Source organism: Toxorhynchites rutilus, chromosome 2 (genome assembly GCF_029784135.1).
Source record: "Toxorhynchites rutilus septentrionalis strain SRP chromosome 2, ASM2978413v1, whole genome shotgun sequence".
Taxonomy (NCBI): domain Eukaryota; kingdom Metazoa; phylum Arthropoda; class Insecta; order Diptera; family Culicidae; genus Toxorhynchites; species Toxorhynchites rutilus.
The window spans coordinates 64231376-64254606 of NC_073745.1; the positions used below are offsets into that span (position 1 = coordinate 64231376).

The window sequence follows — 23231 nt, forward strand, 5'->3', positions numbered from 1 at the left end:
GACCGAAGAATAAAACGTTTTCGTGACTCAGACCTAATTTATTTACGTTTGTGTCCAAAGCAGAATTTTACTCAAGAACATGGTCAGTTTGATTAAAAATGCGTTGTTTAGTGCAAAACTGTCTGAATTCGTGTAAAAATACTCACGTAAGTATCCATTGTTTCCCCTCGAATGCGTTCTTACAAATGCACTGGGTCGGTTTTCGATGAGACGACAAACTTATTCCGGAAAAGGATTCCCATGTCTGTGGAGTAAGTGCAATGGTTGAATTATTATGAACTAATAGTGTTGCAAAGTTTTCTTTTACTTTTGCAGGACCATTTCAATAGAAATACGTTGTTCCAGTTCAACCGAAAAGGGAACCTGGTAAAATTTCGGAACGCTCTCCAACAATTGGCCCGATTGTCGAACAAGAGGACTACGTCCAACTCCAACACGTAGCGGAGATTGTTTTGCTACTATATTCATAACTACGCGAATTCCATCCGGGAAAATCCTAATCCATGGAGTGGCGACAACATCGCAGAATCTGACTGTGAAATTCCGAAAATTTTTAAAAGCTTTGTGAATTTCTACCCATCTGTTCAGCGAAAAGTTAAGACACCAAAATGTTGTGTCAAATGTCAGAGGTAGTTTTTCTATTTCTATGATACAATCCTGATTGGTATATTCAGAATATTCTTGCTACAGATTGCACGAAATGTGGCGACCGAAAGTTCAGTGTTAGAAGTCAAAATTCAATCAGCTGAGCAAGCAGTTCGAAATTACACAGCGCCTCAGTCAAGTGTTCAATGAAGACCATGTTCGGGTGGCACGAAGTAAGTCCATTTAAGTATTATTGATTGATCCTGATTTGTTTGCCTTTTGTATGAACCCGAATGGGATAAATGTTGTAATTCGTATTTTTGTTTTAATGGAAGAAAAAGGTTTTTATAACGTCCGAAAACACATAAAAAATGATAAATTTTGGCGGGGAGTACAATTTAATTATAATTAGTTCAAATTAGCTCAATAATACTGAAATTTCAGTTCCTTCCAAAATATCAACTAGATCTTTCTGATTCTGAACGCTAGCATTAATTGATTCAAAAAGGTAGTTCGTTCATTTTTATTAATTTTGATTTATTTTGCCTTTTATAACAATACTATATCTATGTAGTGGATCATTATAAGAAAAGTAACACCTTTTTCCCCCTTGATTATTGAATCTCTTTTGACATTTCTATTGAATTCTTTTTGAGAACCAGTTTGATTCTATCCGCATGACCCAGCTACGGACTAATGGTGGGTTTACATTAGGGAGATCTATAGCTATAGATGGATTTATTCACATAAAAATAGGTGTAAACGGGTGAGAATGAATATGATACGTTTATTCGAGGTATATATATAACTTGAATAAATTCAGCATATGTAAACGCTTTTGAATTTCTCACTGGAGAGAAATCACCAAAGTTGGATGCAGTTCTACTTCAGGTGAATAAATTCACCGAAAGTATGAATATATTCATTATATAAGTTCACGCTAGTGTAAATGGTTGATGCGATTCCTATAAATCTCATCATATTTCTTCACATGAATATATCACTAGTCCAAACCCACCATAATGATAGAATTCAGAATAAATTACACAGTGAAAACTAATTATTTTTATAACATTTCTGCCATCAAAGAACGGCGAATAATAATACCTTGAAGAATTTGGACTAACGAATTCAAAGATACAAAAAAGTTTTCAAAGACAATCAAGCATATTCAATCACCAATTAAATTAGTCAAAATCTTCAATTAAATCCGTAATCATAATAGTTAAGCATAATTTCTTTGAACCACTCGTAAAATCGGCAGTATTGGATATTTAAATGAACGATGTACATAAAGGCAAAGAAAAAATGAATGGCGTTGTTTCCTTCTTCCATACGGAGTAAAATAAATGTGTACCGAAATTTGCTACCGAGCGAAGCAGATAACCGCGGTTTGTAAAAGTATGGTTATATACTTTCTGTCATTTGTAAAATTTTGAGTATTATATAAGCTAAAGAAATTTGAAAACTCGGTTAGAGGCGAATGAACTGCAAAGTTTAAAGCCTCTTAAAAACAAAGAAAGAAAGAAAGAAAACTCGGAGCAGTTCCAACATAGCAGCGCATGATTTCTGTTCGTACACTTCAAAGCAATAGTTGATTTAGAACCCTACTGAATTTTGACAGCTTGTGCTCCGTCCCGGTCGCCTGGCAACCCTAACGCAAAGGCCTTTCTCGGTTGAAAAATATCCCATCGCTTTTGAGCTCGCGGAAAATTTGTTGTCACTCTCGCTTCGCACCACCAACGACACTAGTCGAGAATTTTGGTGACGATTTTGACCAAAATTCAGAGCAACTGTTGTCCTTCCGGAACGGAAACTAACATCAGCAACATCGGGAAGTGGTATTCGGTCATCTTCTGTCCGTTGTTTCCCCCCAGCGGAGATTCTATGAGGCAGTATTCCGCAAGGTAAGTAGGAAAGCATCGCGGGCTGTGTTGAAAATTAGCTGACGTTTGACGCTTCCAAATTTAATACGAAATTAATTTTCGGGGGACGCAAATAAGAAAACGTTACGACTCGTTGAAAAAAAAATCCTACATGCCATTTATAATTGTTTTTTGGTTCTAACACATTGCAGGTCCTAGGTTGTAACAAACAGGTCGAAACAAAGCCGTTGTAAATTTACTGACATTAGGGGTAGCAGAAAAAAACAAGATGGTGAAAAGGAAGGCCCAACCACTGATCGATTCCGAAAGTAGCAGCGACTCTGAGTCCGGTTCTGATCTGGATTCTGTAAGTATTTACTTTTTAGCTTTGACTTATAAAATCTCTCACAAATAATATGTCGTAATAATATAGGATCTACTGTCCCTGGCGAAGAAGAAAAAAGCTTCTAGATTGGCCTCGAATTCGCCCAAAAATTTATCTTCATCTGAGTCAGAGGATGACTCTGAGAACGAGGCTGCAGCCCCTCGCAGAAAGCGTGGTGCTAAACCTGCTGCATCCTCGTCAGAATCCGAGGAGGATGACGATGAAGAAGAGGACGAATCAGACCAGGAGGAGAAACCTGCGGCTACAGCGGTTGCTGCTCGTGGCAATGCGAAGCGGAAGCAACCGGAAGAGGAGATCGCACAGGACGACAAGTCGGAACCGGAGGAAGGTCAGGTTTCTTCCGATGAGAACTCGGGATCCGGTTCGGGTGACGATAGTGACGACGAAAGTGGGAGCAGCAGCAGTAGCAGCGATTCGGAATTTGATGACGGTTTCGATGAGAATTTGATGGGTGATGACGAGGATCGCGCCAGATTGAATGCACTATCGGAAAAGGAACGAGAAACTGAAATCTTCAAACGTATCGAGCGACGAGATGTGATGAAGACACGCTGGGAAATCGAAAGGAAGCTGAAACTCGCCAAGAAAGCTGAACGGGCTAAGGACAAAGAATCACAACCTCCGAGGAAAAAGAAGAAGAAAGATAAGAAGAAGAAGCAAATTCAGCAGAAGGAACAGGAAGAGCTACGGAAAAAAGTGAAAGCACCCTCACCGAAACCGAAGGAGGCATCGCCTCCCCCGCCAGAAGAGAAGCAGGAGGCCTCTGAGGATGAAGTGGAAATGGGCAGTCCACTGTCATCTCCGGAAAAGAATAAAGAGAATGAATCAGCCTCTGGTGCTTCCGATTATTTCGATCCGAAGGAGCGATCGAAAGAACGTAAGAAAAATGTAGAAGCCAATCGGACGGATGATAAACGAAGCAATGCGATGGCTATGCTGAAGGCGAAGCGGGAAGGTAAAGCTAAACGCGAGGAAGAGGAAGCAAAGCGGGAAGCCCAACGTAAAGCTGAAACCGACGATAAGGACGAGTTGGAAGATGTTCCCGGTGGAAAATCATCTCAGAAACTGAAGGCTTCCGATATATATTCGGATGACTCTGGCAGTAGCGATTCAGAATCGGAAAAGAAACCTGAACGCCGATCACGCTCGGGAACCAGTAGTGGAAGCGGGAGCGATAGTCGTTCCTCCTCGGATAGTGAAGCTACGGGTGAGTCGAAGGAAAAGAAGAGCACTTCTGGCTCGAGTTCCAGCAAAAAACCGGTAGCCATCAGTACCCGGGACGAACTCAATAAATTGCGGATCTCAAGGCATAAAATCGAACGATTCATCAATCTGCCGATGTTTGATCAAACTGTGTTGAATTGCTTCGTGCGGATCAACATAGGAAACAATAATGGCAAACCCGTCTATCGCGTAGCGGAAATAGTGGGAGTTGTAGAGACAGCCAAAATTTATCAGCTTGGAAAAGGTCGTACGAATAAGGGATTCCGGCTGAAGCATGGCAGTCAGGAGCGCGTTTTCCGGTTGGAGTTTATCTCGAATCAGGATTTCACTGACAGCGAGTATACGAAATGGCTTAGCGTGTGTGAAGCTAGCGGAACTCCGATGCCCCAGGTGGATATGATTGAAAAGAAACAAAGAGATATTAAGGAAGCAATAAGCTACGAATTCAATGATTCGGATATCGATAAGATCATCGAGGAAAAGAATCGATTCCGAGCGCATCCCACAAATTATGCAATGAAAAAAACCCTCCTAATGAAGGTATGTTATTGTTTTGTCAGGTATCGGTATTGCAAAAATTCGTATGTTCTAAATTATTCTCTCACACAGGAAAGGGATGCCGCCCAGTTACGAGGAGAAGATGAGCTGGCACGTGATCTCAACACGCAAATACAGGAGCTCGAAGAACGCGCCAGTAGCCTGGACAAGAAGCGTAGCAGTAGTATTAGTTTGATATCCTACATCAACGACCGCAATCGGAAACGGAACGTTGAGGATGCCGAGAAGGCCATTATGGAGGAAATCCGTGCGAATCGAGGTGTTAAAATCGAGGATCCCTTCACCAGGCGTCAAACGCAGCCACGGATGTCCTTTAAAGCGTCAGAAAAACGCGACGAGGAACCCACCATCCAAATGGCAGCACCTCCCCCGCCCGGTCAGAAAAAGAAGCCGGACGAAAAACGGGCATCCTCTAGTTCGGATAACAATTTATACTCGCTGCATGACTTCGAAATTGATTTGGACGTGCCTTTACCAAGTAATTCATTTCAGCAAAGTGTTTATCAATCACCGTGTTTTAACAATCTTCCATCTCTTTAAAGTAGGCTCGGTCAATGTGCTTCCGAAACCGGTGGAGAAGCCCGTGAAGGAATCTGGCCCGAAACGCTCGCTCAATCTTGAGGACTACAAGAAAAAGCGGGGTTTAATCTAAATAGAGTCTAGAATGGCTTACCAGACAACCGTTTGCTGTTGCTGTCATGTACTGTTCTAGAGGTATTAGGATACATGTCTTCACGACCGCGTCCACCAAGCCCAGCATGTTGTAACACAACACTTCGAAGTATTTCGTTTAGAACAAATCCTACTCAATTTTCGCAAATCACAATCGAGGGGTTCTCTATTACTTGCAATGCTCACAAGTTTGTACAATTTTTGTTTTTACCTTACAATGAGTATGTGTTTGGCCGCTTCATGTTGACCCCCCGATGGTATAAAAAATACCTCCGTTTTTTCAGTGTTTTCTATTGTGATGCAAACAGATTAAGAGCTGTTCGTATGGTAATAGCTGAAAAATCACAACTAATTAGCGGATACACGTAGAATATTAATTGTCTTCTAATTATATTTATTTTAGTCGTTCTATTTTACGATAAAACGGTGATTACAGTTATGTAGGATAATCAAATTAGTGCGACAAAGAAACACTGTATGCGCATAACTATATAACAGATTATTACCGAACGAATAAACATAACAGGCGAATTGTTAGATTCAAACAGAAGATGTGTTTAACTACCGTAAAGCTCCCTTATACCAGCCAGTGCATAATTCCGTTCACTTGACATAGAATACTGTATTTCACACCAGCTACATTACATTAAGTCAGTGTGATGGGCGACTTTAATCTTCCTGAAATCTCACGACAGCTTTTTTAATCCGAATTTGGGACGCTCGGTTATCCAACCTAACGTTTTTTTTTCTACTGGACAACTATAGCCTAGCCACTCTCGCAAATCAACCACATTTCTAACCAGAATGATCGTAGTCTGGATCTCTGCTTCGTGAGTGCACAGGACACAGCCCCAATCCTATGCGAGGCACCTGCACCTCTTGTGAAACTTACCCCTCATCATTCACCCCTGTTGATCACCGTTGGTACAAAGCTGTTGGAGAATTTCGATATTTCAGCCGCAGCCGTTTTCAACGACTTACGTAATGCCGACCATCATGGCATGACCCAGATGCTATCTAGCTTCATTTGCTCTAACATTCTTTCTTTCTTTTGTTGTTTTTAAGAGGCTTTAAACTTTGCAGTTCATTCGCCTCTGAGGCTCTAACATTTTCCAACGTTCTCATATATGTTATCGATTGATATGTGCCGAAGAAGAAGTGCCTCCATGCATCCCGTAAACCATGACAAACCGGTGTACTGCTAAGACTAAAATCCGCATTGAGAATGTTCACTAGACATCGCACACAAACACTCCAAAGCCAGTATGCGAGAATCAACCAGGAATATAAACGTATTGCAAAGCAATCCTTCCAGCATTACCAGCGTGGAATACAAAGAAAACTCAAATCAGGTCCCAAACAATTTTGGAATTTTGTGAACGAGCAGCGCCATGAAGCGGGCCTGCCATCGTCTATGACGTTCAACGAAAGCGTGGCATCTACCCAGAAGGATATCTGCAGCCTATTTTTAGAAAAAATCGCCGGTGTTTTCACCGATGAACAATTAAGCAGACCATATCGGGCATGCCGCTAGTTGCATACCTCTTTCTAGCCAAACTCTGAGTAGAGTTGACATCAATATGGAGATGATTTTTAGATCATTCTCAAAGCTCAAAACGTCGTTTAATTCGGGACCGGACGGAATCCCATCTGCTTTTCTCAAAACACATGCATGACTTCTTGACTCCGCTGCTCCACATATTCCTACTTTCCGTGGCCATGGGTGTTTTTCCGACCTGTTGGAAGCTATCGTATATGTTCCCAGTCCATAAAAAAGGAAATAGACAAGATGTTAATAATTATCGCGGCATCACTTCGCTTTGTGCTTTGGCAAAATTGTTTGAGCTTTTTATTATAGAACCGCTAGATGCTCTCAGCAAGCCGTAAATTAGTATTGATCAACACGGATTCACGACAGGTCGTTCTACTACCACAAATTTTCTATGCCTAACTTGTTACATTACCAACAGTATGTTAAAGCATGCTCAAACGGACGCCATATATACTGATTTGACAGCAGCCTTCGATAAATTGAACCACTGTATAGCTATCGCGAAACTGGACAGACTCGGGATCAACGGCAACCTTCTGCAATGGTTCCAATCATATCTCACTGGCCGTCGACTAGCCGCGTTATTGGTGATTGCCAATCTTCTCTTTTGACTGCTACGTCCGGCATACCACAAGGTAGCCATCTGGGTCCGTTAATTTTTCTGATTTACTTCAATGACGTAAATCTGGTAATTGAAGGACCACAACTATCATATGCAGACGATTTGAAAATTTACCTTCGGATCTGCTCAACAGCCGACTGTCGCTTCCTTCAACGACAGCTGGATGCTTTTGCAGATTGGTGCACTCTAACCGAATGGATGAAAACTCTGTCAAATGTTCTGTTATCTCGTTTGCGCGTACGAGACAGACCATATTATACAAATACGTCTTGTTCGACACGGTAGTCGAGCGCGTCAGCGAAGTCAAGGATCTGGGAGTTATTTTGGACACGCAACTCTCATTAAAATAGCACATCTCGTTCATGGTTAATAAAGCGTCCAGAACTCTGGGGTTCATTTTCAGGATTGCCAAAAACTTCACGGACATCTACTGCCTCAAAGCCCTTTACTGCTCTCTAATTCGTTTCATTTCATAGTATGTTTCAGCAATTTGGACTCCTCATTACAACAACCGTGTCGAAATAATGTAATCAGTTCAACGACGGTACGTGCGATATGCACTTCGTAGATTGCCGTGGACAGACCCCTTTCGATTACCGAATTACAAGAGTCGTTGTCAGCTGATCAACTTGGAATTTTTGTCGGTTCGTAGAGACACAGCAAGAGCTTTGCTGATCGCTGATGCTTTGCAAGGACGCATAGACTGTCCCTTTCTCTTGGAAAACATCAACATCAACGTTCGACCTCGAGCTCTCCGGAATAATGCGATGCTACGAATGCCTGTACTACGCACGAACTATAGCATGTTCGGTGGATTCAGTGGTTTGCAACGACAGACAGAGTAACCAGGTTGTTCGACTTTAACCTATCCCGAATGCTTCATCGTCGAAGATTTAGTTCTTTTTTTAATGATGAAACTACCATGTGAAATTTGGTTTATGTTATGACTATGTGACCACTTCTATGTAATGCAATGTTAGAAGTAAGCTACATCATTAGGGCCTTAAAGCCCGTTGATTAATTAACAAATTAAATTAAAATCTATTATAATATTCAATAATTTTTTGAAACATTGTGTAGAAAATGATCGTTTTCGCACACTTCCCATCAAGTAATATCAACCAAACTCTAATCGATTACTCACAAGATATAAAATTTTCATCTGTCGTCGCAATGTATAATGAAAAACGTCGGAAAACTCGAACTAGTACTCCGAAAGTTAAATTTTCATTTTTAAATTTTCCGCAATGGTTTTGTTTGTATTGGTGAAAGCATCGTTATTTTTTCGACACCATTTTTAAATACCAAAAGAGCCCAAATTCGCATGTGTTAGGGAGGGTTTAGACTAGGGATATATTCATGTGAAGAAATATGATGAGATTTATAGAAATCGCATCAACCGTTTACACTAGCGCGAACTTATATGATGAATATATTCATATTTTCGGTGAATTTATTCACCTCAAGTAGAACTGCATCCAACTATAGGGATTTCTCACCAGTGAGAAATTCACCAGCGTTTACATATGTCTGAATTTATTCTATTCAAAGTGGTCATATATACCTAGAAGAAATGTATCATATATATTCTCACCCGTTTACATCTATTTTCTCGTGAATGAATCCATCTATAGCTATAGATCTCCCTGATGTAAACCCGCTATTATACATTTGCTCATGTTACTCTCGCGTATGATCAGAATTTTACGTCATATGCAAATAAACTGTCTATATATATGCAATAAAATTGCATTTTTCATCGGAACACATCGTTCATACATTTAACTTCAGTTTTGAATAGTTAATAGTTATTTTTCAAATGTATTCTAAGTCTCGTGTCAGTGTGGCGCCACACAGTCTAATAAGTGAATTGATCTATTTACGTACCAAAACCAAAACAAATGGTTTGCTCTTCCCTCATAAACATTATTACCCCATGAAAATACGTGGTTTTACATATACTACTACAAAGGCTTCGTTCCACCTTCACCTTAAGGTGAACCATAAGTAACCTTAAGGTGAATTTTTCACTTGACCCGTGCAAACATTTATATTCTATCAGAAAGATTTATATGTGTGGTTGTGATAAAAAAAAATTGCATTACACATTTTTGCTATTGCTTTATATATTTTGTTGTATTTGTGAATGAAGAGTAAATGATTTGAATTAATTGTATTACTGGCTATCCAAGCGAGCTAACAGTAACCATTCCAAGCTACTCTGGTCTCTCTTCATTGGTTGAATAAAAGAAAACCCATTCCAAGCTACAGTGCTATTTTGCGTGTCAAAAATTGCAATTTAATTGTTTTGCTAATAATTGTTATCCCAAAATGTCGAAATATACAGGAGAAAAATGGTATGCAACGTTTCTCAACAGAACTATATAAATCGAGTCATTGTTCACTAACTATTCATAAAGGGTCACTTGACTCGCTGTGGTAGGAATAGCTATACATGAAACATCGGTAAGTTTAGTGTTAAACGATCCTATGACTAAATCAATAACGTCTATTGGACTTTTCAGAAAGTTCTGTTTTGCGAACTCTATAATGAGACAAGGATGTCATCGTTGATCCTGTTGGGTAACATATGTTTGAAGAGCTACAGCCAACGATTCACTGATGCTGACCTTGATGTGAAAGATTTTGAAGACTTTCTGAAGAAGCCTGAGGATGATTACGCTGGTATCGATGCAGAAGAAGCTGAAAATGATTGGATGTAGCTAGAAAACTGACCTTCAAATCAATTTTTCGTGGCTTCTATATTGAACTCGTGCTACTCAAGACGAATCTCATTGGGACAAAATTGAGTGACTCAGATACAACTTGGTCCCAGGTCCGGGGGGTACGTACCTCGTAAAAAACACCGCATTAATTCGAAAATCCGCGTAAAAAAACCTGGGTGTATACAGATTTTTTCGGAAAACTTTACAGAATTAAATGTGATAACCCTGCGGACAACATATTTTCTCAAAACCCCCATCAATGTTAATATCAAATGAAATGGCTCGACTAGTAGAACATAATTATTTATGAAAATGCATCTCCAAAATAGTTTCAACATGTGAACTGTTTTATCAATACAGAAACTATTCACCGGTAAGATCGTGTTCAAATCAAATCAAATCATATCTGGGAAGATTTATTCTAGACGGCAGTTCACATACTTGATATCAGGGCTCGGCAAAGTCCGTGACGGGAATAAATCGCAGCATCGCCGGGAGCGGCGGTGTCTCGCACGCACACCTGGGATCCACTGATTGCTCGGTTAGTTTGAAACATAGGATACGTTCCATTAGCAATGTCCGACCAAGCTATAACGAGCGTCGGACGGCATACGTCCGACGCTCGGGCGAACGTCCCGGGGCGATACGTTTGCCCTGTTAATTTTTGTTTTGAAATACAATAATGCGCAACAATATTTCTAGCCTACTACACTTTTTCTGAGTGGTAGTTTCTGTTGCAGCCGGTTTCTGCAGCGTTTTATACCGGGAACCGGCAAAGTCATTTTCAACTGAGAATAGTCCGGGGACTATGAAGAAATTCGCCTTCGTATTCAATTGGAAATGAGTTTTGGCAGATTCTCCGTCAACATGACTCAACAGTCATTCGAGCGTTGAGTTGCTGAGTCTACGACTCGACTATCTCATTTCATTCTTTCCCATCAAATGCATGTCATTGCATATTGTAGTGACTCCCTCCCAAAATGAATTCGTTTCTCTCTTTCATGTATCACGTATGTTCAACGTGGTTTGACATATACTACAGGTGAGCTAGTTTTTTTTGTATCTCACACGAAAATTACCCACACTAAAATAGTATGCGGTGTTGTGTTCAGAAACACTGACAAATTTGTGAATTTTATTCATATAAATCCGTTTTTCTGTTTGTGTTTTTCACAACTCAGAGACAAGGTGAACTAAAATTTTGTTTAGAATTCCTCCCAAACTGCACGCTATTCACCAATACTAATGCAAGGACATTTATAGTATACCTGTTAACTGTCTAAGTTCATTGGTTTGAGTTCACGGTGAGTAAACGATGAAGCCATCTATTAATGGTGTTACTTTTTTTGTATCAGAAATCAAATTTTCGCTTCACTTTATATAGACCTTAAAATAAAATTGTGTACGCAGGTAACGAGATTAGTATCGGGGAATTATTAGTGTGGATTGAAGTCAGGTTGAATGAAGATGCAGATTTGTATTCATTAGTCACGTCAATTAAAATAACCATTTGTTAGTTAAAATAACCTATTTGTCATCTTCGCTTTTAATGCTCGTCACTAGCGGCCCAATTCTATGTTTTAATAAGTTTACCGCAAAGTCATTGGAATAGCTTTGCTGTTGCACTCAAACAGACTCTCGCAACAACGCAGACGCACACACTCTCTCACACAAAAAACGCATCGCAGCTGCTCACTGCTCACTCTCTCACTATGTTTGTGTTTACGTCAAGAATACGAACATTTACGACCGTTTACGACTGTTCACGACGACCGCGCTTTATTTTTTAGCGATTTTATTTATAGTAAGTGCTCGTCAATTCAAGGCATATTGACGGCGAATGTCGAAGTAGTCCTAGTCGTAGCGAAGCTAATGAGAGAAGAGTTCATTTTTCATCTTCGAAGATTTCGTGCCCTGTTGATACCATCAGTGATTTTGTTCATCAACACAATTTAAGATCTAAATACATTTTAGATAAAATGAAGATTTATTCAAGAATTCAAATAATTCAGCAAGTTTCTATAGTGAGTGAGAAACCAAAATTAAAATCGCCAAAGCAAATAATCTCCTTTTTACGTGGAAGGAAATTAGAAGAAATCAAACGAATTATCGTTATCAGCTGAGAGGAAATCGAAATCATTTTGCTTCTTATTCTTCCGTGGTGCAGCTGCCTGCTTAGGCGAATCCGTGAGAAAATCAAAATCCAAATCTCCACTTTCGCTGCCATCACTGCCTTTTTTCCCTTTACGGGCCACAACGGGCGAAAGGTCAAAACCTAGATCGCTGCTACCCTCTCGTTCATCTAAATCGAACGAAGAAATGGTGCTGGCCAAAGAGACTGTGTCCGCATTACCGGCATCCTTGGTAGATTCGTAATCTTGGTCTTCTGAAGCACCTGGTTCTGTTTGCATCGATCCAGATTGGTTCTCATCTTTCTGTGGCGAAGGAATCACTTTCTGCGTGGGGCCTTCTGAGGCGAAATTCGACTTCGGATCCGATTCTACAGAAGTAGCGACTGCGTTTCCATCGACTTGTGCTGGTTGGTTCTTTTGTTTCTCTGGTTTATTCGAATTTGAAGCCTTTTCCGATATAGTTGTTGCAACTTCAGATACATTTGTTTTACTTTCAGATACTTTTGTTATATTCTCCAACTCATTTGTTGGATTTTTCGTTTTGATGATTTGTTTATCTTGCGAGAAGCTAGAAGCCTTTGGCTGTGATTCTGAAGAATCAATTTTCTTGGTAGCTTGTTGTGAGGGTACCTGTGCAGGTCGTCGTTTTGGCTGTTTCTCAGATTCCGATACTATAAGCTTCTCTTGCGTTTTGAATTCATTTGATGGAGATGCATACATTGTGGTAGTATTATCAGGTGAATTTTTTGGTACAGTTTGTTTCTTTCGTTTTAGTGGTGTTGATTCAGCTTTTGATAAGAACGTGGCGTGTGGTATTGTGGTTTTGTTATGCGTTGCTGTATTTTCCCCCTTTCTGCGAGATGTATAAGAATTGTGAAATTCAGATCGTTTGAAAATAGATTCATAAGAACGTTTATTTTGTATACTTTCTACGAGCATTGGAAAATCGTTGGGGTTTTTAAATACATGTTGACTTTTAACCGCGTGAATAATTTTTAAAGGAGTCATCACTTGCTCATCTAATTCGTTCTTTCTTCGTATTGCTTCTGCTTCTTCTCTTTCTTTTTGGGTTTCAATTTCATCACTTAGTTGTATAATGCGCGTCTTTAGCAATTCGTTGTTCTTCATAACGGCCGAAGTTTGTTCATTTTGTGTCTTGATTTGTATCTGCAATTTAGCCATCTCTACAAACATCGCTTTTTTCTCCTCCCAATACTTTTTATCGCCTTCTGTTTTCGTTTTCCGGATACTGTTAATTTCCGAACGAATTGCTTCAAGTTTGTTCTTTTCTTCCTCGTATTCATCCTGTGCTTCTCTCAATAATACCTGACCTTTCGACTCCTGCATCTGAACGAGTAACCCTTTGTAATGTTCATGTTGCTGCTTCAAGTTCACTATCATCTGTCGCTTTTGGTGACGTTGTTTGTTCAGTGCGGTATTACGGTAGCAGTTCTCGCGGAGTTTGTTCATTGTGAGATCAAAGTTCTGATCGATGACACTTTGGACTTTAATCTTCAACTCATCGAGCTGACTTACCAGGGCTTTCGTTTTGTGGGCTTGCTCTAGGAGGCAGCGATCTTCGACTTCAAGCTGTTCGCAAAATACTTTCGTGCCTGTAAGTATAAGTTGGTCGGTGTTAAATCAGACCGTAACATGCGACATTTTTATGGTTTCGAGTGAAACGAATTTGAAGTTTTGTGCTATAAGGGGTTATCATTGAGCGTTCAAAAAAATTCGTAGTGGAATGTAGCTTACAAAATGTTTAAGGTGAAGGTGGAAGCTAGCCACAAATGGCTGCCACAATGGCGCTCATTTCTTTCATCTCCCTCCCTCATCTCTCGCCCGAAAATCAAAAATTTTGCGAAACAGTGTGAAGAAAATGATCGTTTTCGCACACTTCCCATCAAGTAATATCAACCAAACTCTAATCGATTACTCACAAGATATTAAATTTTCATCTGCTTTCGCACCGTATAGTGAAGAACGTCGGAAAACTCGAGCAAGTGCTCTGAAAGTTAAATTTTCGTTTTTCAATCTTCTGCAATGGTTTTGTTTGTATTGGTGGAAGCATCGTTATTTTTTCGACACTGATGCCAAACAACATCATCGAAACAGCTATAAAAACCACTCAATAAAATGTTATTCCGGAGTCATAGCGTCCCATGTCATGAAAATCAATAGAATAAAATTGTGTTGATCTCAATACAATTATTATTTTTACGTTTAATGGGTCTATAATGTAAGTTTTAGCAACTTTAACATTGGGTAAGAAAATTGTATTGCAGAGCTCGGAACACTGCCACGGCTGCCTATGCTTTCAAAAACAGTAAACGGAAAAGTATTAAATTCAATCTAAATGTCTCGGCCAACGAAGAGAAGGGTTAAGGCTTTCCAACGTGAATATGTGAAAACAATACGATCAACGAATGAAAATATTAAGGAATTATCAACATCGAGTTACTATGCGGAAGAACTTGTTAATACCAAAAGTGCCCCAATTCGCATGTGTTATAAATTTGCTCATGTTACGCTCGCGTATAATCAGAATCATATGCAAATGCACCTTCTATATATATTTATATTTGCAATTGTTCATCGGAACATATCGTTCATACATTTTACTTTAGTATTGAATTATTTGTTTTTTTTTTTCAAATGTATTCAAAGACTCGTGTCAATGAAGCGCCACACAGTCTGATAAGTGAATTGATCTATTTACGTGTGCTTTGCTCTTCTCTCACAAACACTATTACCCCATTTTTACACGAGGGTTTACCTATACTACTACAATGGCTAGCTTCCAACTTCACCTTAATGCAAACAATAACTCGAAATTTTTAATTTTACGACTTGGTCCGATCTGACTTAACACCGAATAGTTAATGATCAATTGTCAATGAATATTCGTTGACAATTTAATATATCAATATTGTAGCCGGCTACAAGGAGTACTTTTTTGTTTTCTTAAAATTTGATCCATGAAAAGCAAAAAATACTCTATATTTTGATATTTTAATTTATTAATTAGTAATTAGAACAAGCCCACCGTCAAATAAAAAAAATCGGTTCTATAGAATTCGTTCCACGGACCGCTGAAATAAAATCCAACATCTGCTATGAGGCTCCTGCATGCGCAAGCTGAATTAATGTCAGTCCTCGAAACATCTTTCCAAAATCTATAATTCGATGAAAAAATACCCTTTCAAAATAAAAATCTCAGACCAAACTTTCATGACCCGGGCTAAATAAACTGCTAGGATTTTCTCTAGAACATTCTATCTCAATGTTGAACTTACCATCGAGAAGCTCTTTCAAATTATCAACTTCGCGTTGCTTCAATAATATCGCCTTCTGTTTTTCCAGCTCATCTGCATACGACGGCTCTGGTTGGAACTTTCCTTGTTCCTACAATGGTAGAGGAGCGTTCCAAATAATGAACAACAATATTTCTGTTACATATTTACCCTTAAAGATTTTAAAAACTCATCCATTGCACTCTAGTGTTCCTCGTGTACCGCTATCGCAAATCGAAAAAAAACTCGAATCCAACACGCAAGCACCGTGAAAATAAATTGATAAAATTTCAAAGCCAACGTTAGCGGGCAGGGTAGCCAGATGATTTTTTTTTCTCAAATGATCCTACACTCTCGGAAAAAATAGTACATATGAAGAATTTTTTGGTAGATATTACCAATGATTAGTAAATCTTTGCAATACGAATTATTCGTACATATTACAGAATAACAATGGTAAACAAATGTCAAACCGGCTAGTATGACCCAGTATAAGCGGTCGGTTCAACCTTGGTTTAACATATACCCTAAATATATATGTAATTTGTTCAACAAGGGGTCATTTGTCAGTCCAATGTCGGTTCAATGGTATTTTGATCAGGTATACACCCTTATTCTTGTTTACGGCCGTATCTGACTTTCGTTCGAAAGACCAGATTCAGACAATTTCGAAAAATACTTTCTTGTTTTCGTACGAATCCGTTCGAACCTAAGTGGTGCGGACTCAATCCACTTCATTCTCAAGCAAATTCTTGCATGTTTTCAAGCGATTTCTTGCAATAAATTCTCAGACCACCAGAGATGCCAGATTTACAAATATGTTTGTAAATTTACAGACATATCTGTAAAACATTCATCACATCTATTCATCACATCAAAAATATTTGACTCACCATATGACATTTTTCCATAGTTTTAATACAGAAAAGTTATTATATTTAGTATATATCAATACACATGACGTTAGACCAGCGATACTCAACCTGCGGCCCGGCAGTCCTTCTTGTTGGCCCATCTGGTGTGTATGATGTTTGGAACTCATACACATAAGTACTTTTGCCTTGACATCATTGCAGACGAAAAAGAGGATACAGTTATTCACAATTAATGAACAATTGCATTCTCTGCAGGTAAGGAAAAATCTTGAACGAAAATTGTCTCTGATAATTATTTTCTGTTCTAGACAAGATTGTTTTGCTGAAATGCAAGGAGATTTATTGAAAAATAGTGAAGTTAGGGTCAGGACTATGCAACCTATGTATTTAAACAACATCGAATAAAAATTTTCATTCTATTTTCAACAACTTACATTTGCTTTCGGGTCTGCTTATGACGAAATATGGGTTACTGTTCGATATTGTTACGACAGACATGGTTCATGGCCGTGTGGTGGTCTAAAACTTGTATAGCCTTGTATGGCGGATGGAAAATATACACTGCATTTTTTTTAAAATAAAAACGACAAGACCGCAAGCCTTGGTGGATGTCCAATATATCAACGGAGAAATACTGTGTTTTATAAAAATTAACAACGCGTATGTTTGTGTATGTATGTGTAGATCGTTGAAACATTTAAACACACTTACAGCACATAAGTTATTAAGTGGTCCGAAAAATCATTTTTTTCCACTTTTTCCCAAAAATGACAAATGAAAATTAATAACATTTGAATCACTGAATCGATTTAGATGATCGACATATAAAATTGACCTAGCCTTTTATAAAAAAATATTTAACTTGCGAAAAACATAATTATATTTTAGTAATTATTGATTGTAGTCGTTTTTTATTTTTTTTATGACTTTGGACTAGAGGGCGCTATATATTTTTATATTTTTTCTTGAAAGCTGAGGATTTTTTACACAACATATCTCGATATCAGGGTTGCTATTTTTTCGTTTTTTAGATATGATTTAAAAAAAAATCATTTTTCCCCATTTGTCCAAAAATAACTTTCTGCAAAAAATCATAACATTTGAACTACTGAACCGATTTAGATGATCGATATATTAAATTGAAGCCAATAAGCAAAACTCACACTTGCGGGAAGATTGGATTCTAGTAGCTTAGGTCTAGTTTAGTCACATATGAATATTGATCGAAGACTTAAAACATGTTAAATTTACAAAATTCTAACTTAAAAACAATAATTATAGCATCTCTGATATCGAGATATGTTAAGTAAATACTCCTCAGCTTTCCATAAAAAAAATATAAAAAAATATAGCGCTCCTATCTTTAACCGAGAAAACTATGAAAAACTAACTCAATCCATAATTACAAAAACAAAATTCAATTTTTTCGCAAAAGTAATATTTTTAAAAAAAATATATCTCGTAAGCTTCAATTTGATATGTCGATGATATGAATCGGTCCAATAGTTCGAAAGTTATGACTTTTTGTAGTGGGAAAAATGGGGAAAAATTGTTTTTCGAACCATCGATTAGTTTTGCAAAATCATATTTCAAAAACGAAAAAAATAGCATCTCTGATATCGAGATATTTTATGCAAAAGTTCTCAGCTTTCAATCCATATTAAAAATAGGATCCATATTATATGCAAATTAAATATTTCTCAATTAAAGCTCATTGGCTTAAATTTGATATGTCGATCATCTAAATCGGTTGAGTGGTTCAAAAGTTATAAATTTTTGAAAAAAGTCATTTTGGGAAAAAGTGGAAAAAATGATTTTTGGGATCACCCTAAAATGGAAATGGGCACCCTAATGACAAATTAAAAAAATACGAGTTTAATGTTTTGCGATAAAGAACAAAATTACCACTTTTGACGAAGAGCTGAGAACCACTATATTAGTTTGGCATGGAATGGCTGTATATATATATACAGAATACAATCTTACGTGCATCGTGATGTACAAAGTATTAATGAATAAGTGAAAATTAACGTTAAAAGACATTTCTATAGATCTGCACACTTTTACAGACTTTTCCACATTTTTAACAGACATTCACATGTTTTTACAGACTTTTTTTAAAAATCATCTGGCAGCTCTTCCTTCCACTTTTTATCGAATATTTCCAAATCGCAGGAGTAAACATTTACGTGACTCTGACTTTGTTTGTTTTTATTACGTTCGGAAAAACGTTATGACAAAGAGAGGGGACATTAAAAATGCGTTGCTCAGTGAAAGGCTGAGATGGTCTTTTAGAGATGCAATGGTTAATTAAACAATTGACGGAAAAATGTAGTTCGTTCATTTTATAATTTTACTTATTTTTGCCCTTGACAACAATACCTCTTTTATAGTGTTGATTATCATAAGAAAAATAACACTCCTGATCGTTGGATCTCTTTTGACATTTCAATTGGATCTTTTTTGACAGCCGTTTTGATTCAGTCCGCACTACCTAGGTTCGAACAAGACCTTTTTCGAACATAAACATCAGATGCAAGATTTCATGCATCAATAAAATTTCATACAAGATTTCATCAAAGCAACGATGAAAGTGTCGTCCATACAGTGATCGTTCGTTAATTTATACAAAACTTACCATTATAATATAAAATTATCTCCAGACACAATTTTTGTATGATATTTTTTCAAAAATATTTTTCTATTTACATACCCAGTTAGCCATAAGCATTAACTTTAAGCTCTATTGTAGCACTAATTCAGCATCTCTAATGCCAAATGGCAGTATATCTGCTTTTTTGATGCTTATAGGCCTTATATCAACATTATTAATGCATATAAACATTAATGAAAATAAGCATTAATGAAAGTCCTATATGCGCATTTAATGCTACCATATAATGCCTACAAGCATTAAGATAAAACATATGAAAATAACCATTAATAAAAGCCCTATATACGCATTTAGTGCTATCATATAATGCTTATAAGCATTAGGATAAAACATTCATGCATTCAGCATTAGATATCTGGATGCAAGTGTTTGTCTCAAAATAAACATAACATGGATATTTTATGCCAAAAATATGCTTCCAAGCCGGCCAGCAAAACCCGCTCATACATGATCTTTTTGAGCAGGCATCTGAGCGGTTGTTTTAATATGACTATTTTCAACTCATTCCTCTATATCAACAGTGGTCCAGATAGCAAAGGCACAACAGAGAAACACACATGTTGCAGAAGTACCCCGGTTCGAATCTCATAAGGTAATTTATAATATAATAATTATTTCTCATTCCAAACAGTGTGCCGTAGATCGAAATAAAGAAGAATACTGTTATAACCTCAACAACTTGGTAATAATCTGCAATAAATCTGTGTGGGTGGGCCATGAAATGTATATGATTTTTTTTTGTTTTCTGTCGAATGATTTCAATGGCTTTTTCGGAAGAAAAACATCTTGACGTTTTTATGGAATCATATTTTAGCATGAATGATGCTTATTTAAGCCTGCCATCACAAGTGATTTTTTCAGATAGCCATAAGTAAGCTTTAGTAATGCTTATTTAAAGCTGTAACTTAAGCATTAAAAGAGCCCTATATTTCGCCTTTTTAGCATTATATCCACCCTATATTGGTTTATAGCGCTTGATAAGCATTTATTCTGTATTCTATATGTGGATACAGTGCTGATTTAAGACCATTTCTAAGTGTTTACTGGTTACCTGGGTAGAGTACTAAATTAGTCAAATTTGGGGAAAATAATTTTCATTCATAATTTTTATTTTAAAAGTGTGTTCATTTTTTCTGCAAACCCATATCGTCATGCCTACTCCCCCATTTCGTAATACGAAGCTCAATGACGTTAACGCGGATGATGACAGATGTTTTTTTAGCGGTTGCCAGGAATCAGAATCCTCAAAGTTACCGATACCGCGTAGTAGAATGTACCAATCATTGGTAGGAATGTGTATCGCATCTGACATTCATTTTACATTTACAATTCATATTTACAGAAAATATGTACATTCTACTAATGTTTGCATTACTAAAGATTTGGTAACTTATTTTAGTGAATCAAATTCTGGATGTATCGATTGGGTACATTTACACATCTCATCTCCCGATCTGGTATATTTAGCATCTCAAATCAAGCAGATAAATAACATATCTATTCTGCCAAAAGTGATGGTACAAAATAATCCACTATACTGAAAAATCCTCGTATAGACTTCCACGAAAACCATTTCAGTAATCTTTAAGTCTATAAGAAACCCAATCTTTCTTCACTATGTACACCAATCGCATTAAGCAAAACTTGTAACACAAAAAGTCCTGCTGCTAGAACTTCTTTCTGTGCAGCTCATCGAGGCTCTCTTTTTTTAAGGATAGAATAAAACTGATGATGAATGGCTAAATAGTTTTTGAAATTATACTGAACATTCATGAATACAGCCACACACATTCAAGATGAGCTGAGTGAATTGTGGAACCAAATGAAGAAATTGTCCCATTTTTGTTTTAGAGGCGACTGAGCTGCAAAGTTTAAAGTCTCTTAAACACAAACAAGTTCAAGTTTCACTCTCTTTCGTCGCATTTGCTCATTTATTTTTTTGTGTTTCATTTATAAAATAGAACAGCATTCATCTTGTGGGGATATATTCTGCGATGAAAGAAAATTTACACTAACTGTTTTCGCTCTGAATTTCTGTAATTTTTTTCTAATGGAAACGCACCCTAAATATGGGGTCTTATAGTGAGATAATACATGGACGAATATAATGTGACTTCTAGAAACCTTACCGACCGTTTGCACTGTGCGGCTCATATCGTGAATATATTTAATAAGTTATTCATGAAGATCAACTTATGTGAATTCTTAACCGCGAAAAACTCAAGAGCGTAACGTCACCATCACCGTTCTGTCAACTATTCTCTTGGATTTATTTTGCCAACGTCTAAGTTGCCGTTGCTGGTGTATGTGGATGCGACCATATGATTTCCATGAGTAAATATTTGATGTTTCATTCCTTTACGTTGACTTTACGGCATTTGAATTAGGAAAACCACAGAAATTCAAGGTGAACACAGCTTGTTTATATCTATTTCAATCGTGGAATATATCCTCATAATACTGTTCCTCTTTTGGGAATAAATCCCAAAACACATAGATGATCGAATGAAACAATAGAGAGGGCAATAATTCTCACGTAATTTTTGGAAAGGACCTATCTGCTTTGATCGATAATCTTCAATGACTTTCGATAACCACGGCCTTGCAGACCAGGGGTACGACTAAAACGTCAAATCCCTCATATTGCCAGTGTACCCAATATTGCTGCGGTTCACTGACATTTTGGTTCAATCAATTACTGTTGTTTACAACTCGGTCCGGTTATATAGTCGAATAGTGGCTAACTTTAAACTCCATGTTAAATGTGAACACCTCCATGTGAAACCGAAATATGAAAATCGCTCATGCAGTTAGAATAAAGCAGCGCATTTTTCGATTTCAATCCTCGTAAATGATATGTTGGTAAACAAATAACGCCATATTGATTTTGATTTTGGGTAGCCTATATTCAATTGATGTCTAACCCCTGTTGCAGACAGATTTTGCTACATAGTTCGGAAAACGAGATTCTCTTCTACATTCCTGATCATCATATACATAATACATAAGGCAATGCTTTTGCCGCTGAGCTATAATTGAAAGAAATTGTCGATGAAGAGGTATGATAAAAGCAGGTAGGTTAGGTTTTTTTACCGGAATTTTCTGATTTATATATTCCCCTTTATTCCGCGCGGCGAGTGACGTGAGATTGCAAAGTTTACTACTTTATTCTGGAAGCCACTTTTCTTTTTAGCTCCTATTTGATGCTCGAGTCGATAACAAAGGAGGACACGACTTCAAATCTCACCTAGCTCATGAATAAATTCATCTATGGCTACGTGCCTGATTATCAAATACACTTCACGATGAAAACGAAATGATGGGCCTGATTCTCGAATACACTTCACGGTGGAAACGGAATGAAACGTATTCGCGATGACAACGGTACGGTGTCGACTTCTGGATACGAGATTAGTTTCCCACTAAACTTAACATTATAATATCAAATTATCTTCAGATGAAATTTTTGTTTGAGATTATTATATCATATGAAGAAAATAAAGCCACTCACATTGAATACCAGTTTGATACGAAGAAGTGAATTTTCATTAATGATTTTTTATTTGAAAAGTGCTCATTCTGCCTGAAAACATTCATTACATCATTATCTTCGACATTTCACTAACTCGTAAAACATAGTTCAATGGGGTGCCGTTTATTTCGTTTCCACCGTGAAGTGTATTCGAGAATCAGGCCCGATGTGTATCCACGATGACAACGGCACGGTGTCGACATCTGGATACGAAATTATTTTTCCACTAAAACTTATCAAATTATCTTCACATAAATTATTGGTATGAGATTATTTTACCACATGAAGAAAACAAAGTTTTCCATTCACATTGAACACTTATTCTGAAATGAAGAAGTACATTTCTCGCGTAACTTTTGAAAAGGTCCTATGTAACAAATGTAAACAAATCGAGTTAATGGATGCACGCTATTAGTTTTTAATCATTGAATGTATTACAAAAACAATCGTTCACGTATCTATCTTCTTCATCTTTTTGTCGCCGATACAAAAAATATCCAATGTACAGATTCGGA

General features: G+C 37.5%; 2 protein-coding genes across 3 annotated transcripts; one reads left to right on the forward strand and one right to left on the reverse strand.

Annotated features, from left to right (window-relative positions):
- Nucleotides 1-2286: 2286 nt before the first annotated feature.
- On the forward strand, nucleotides 2287-5860 carry LOC129765257 (RNA polymerase-associated protein Rtf1). 2 transcript variants are annotated; one of them, XM_055765368.1, is made up of 5 exons: nucleotides 2287-2492; nucleotides 2663-2817; nucleotides 2884-4620; nucleotides 4690-5116; nucleotides 5181-5860. In XM_055765368.1, the coding sequence occupies exons 2-5, from the start codon at nucleotides 2740-2742 to the stop codon at nucleotides 5288-5290; spliced, it is 2352 nt and encodes a 783-aa protein (XP_055621343.1). In that variant the 5' UTR covers nucleotides 2287-2492; nucleotides 2663-2739; the 3' UTR covers nucleotides 5291-5860. The 2 variants fall into 2 exon arrangements, with proteins under 2 accessions (XP_055621343.1, XP_055621344.1); XM_055765369.1 differs by having other exon boundaries at nucleotides 5184-5860.
- Nucleotides 5861-12226: 6366 nt separating this feature from the next.
- LOC129768284 (uncharacterized) lies at nucleotides 12227-15904 on the reverse strand. The gene is made up of 3 exons (XM_055769815.1): nucleotides 15807-15904; nucleotides 15639-15747; nucleotides 12227-13955 (listed from the first exon to the last, which is right to left on the reverse strand). The coding sequence occupies exons 1-3, from the start codon at nucleotides 15831-15833 to the stop codon at nucleotides 12298-12300; spliced, it is 1794 nt and encodes a 597-aa protein (XP_055625790.1). The 5' UTR covers nucleotides 15834-15904; the 3' UTR covers nucleotides 12227-12297.
- Between the last annotated feature and the right edge of the window lie 7327 nt (nucleotides 15905-23231).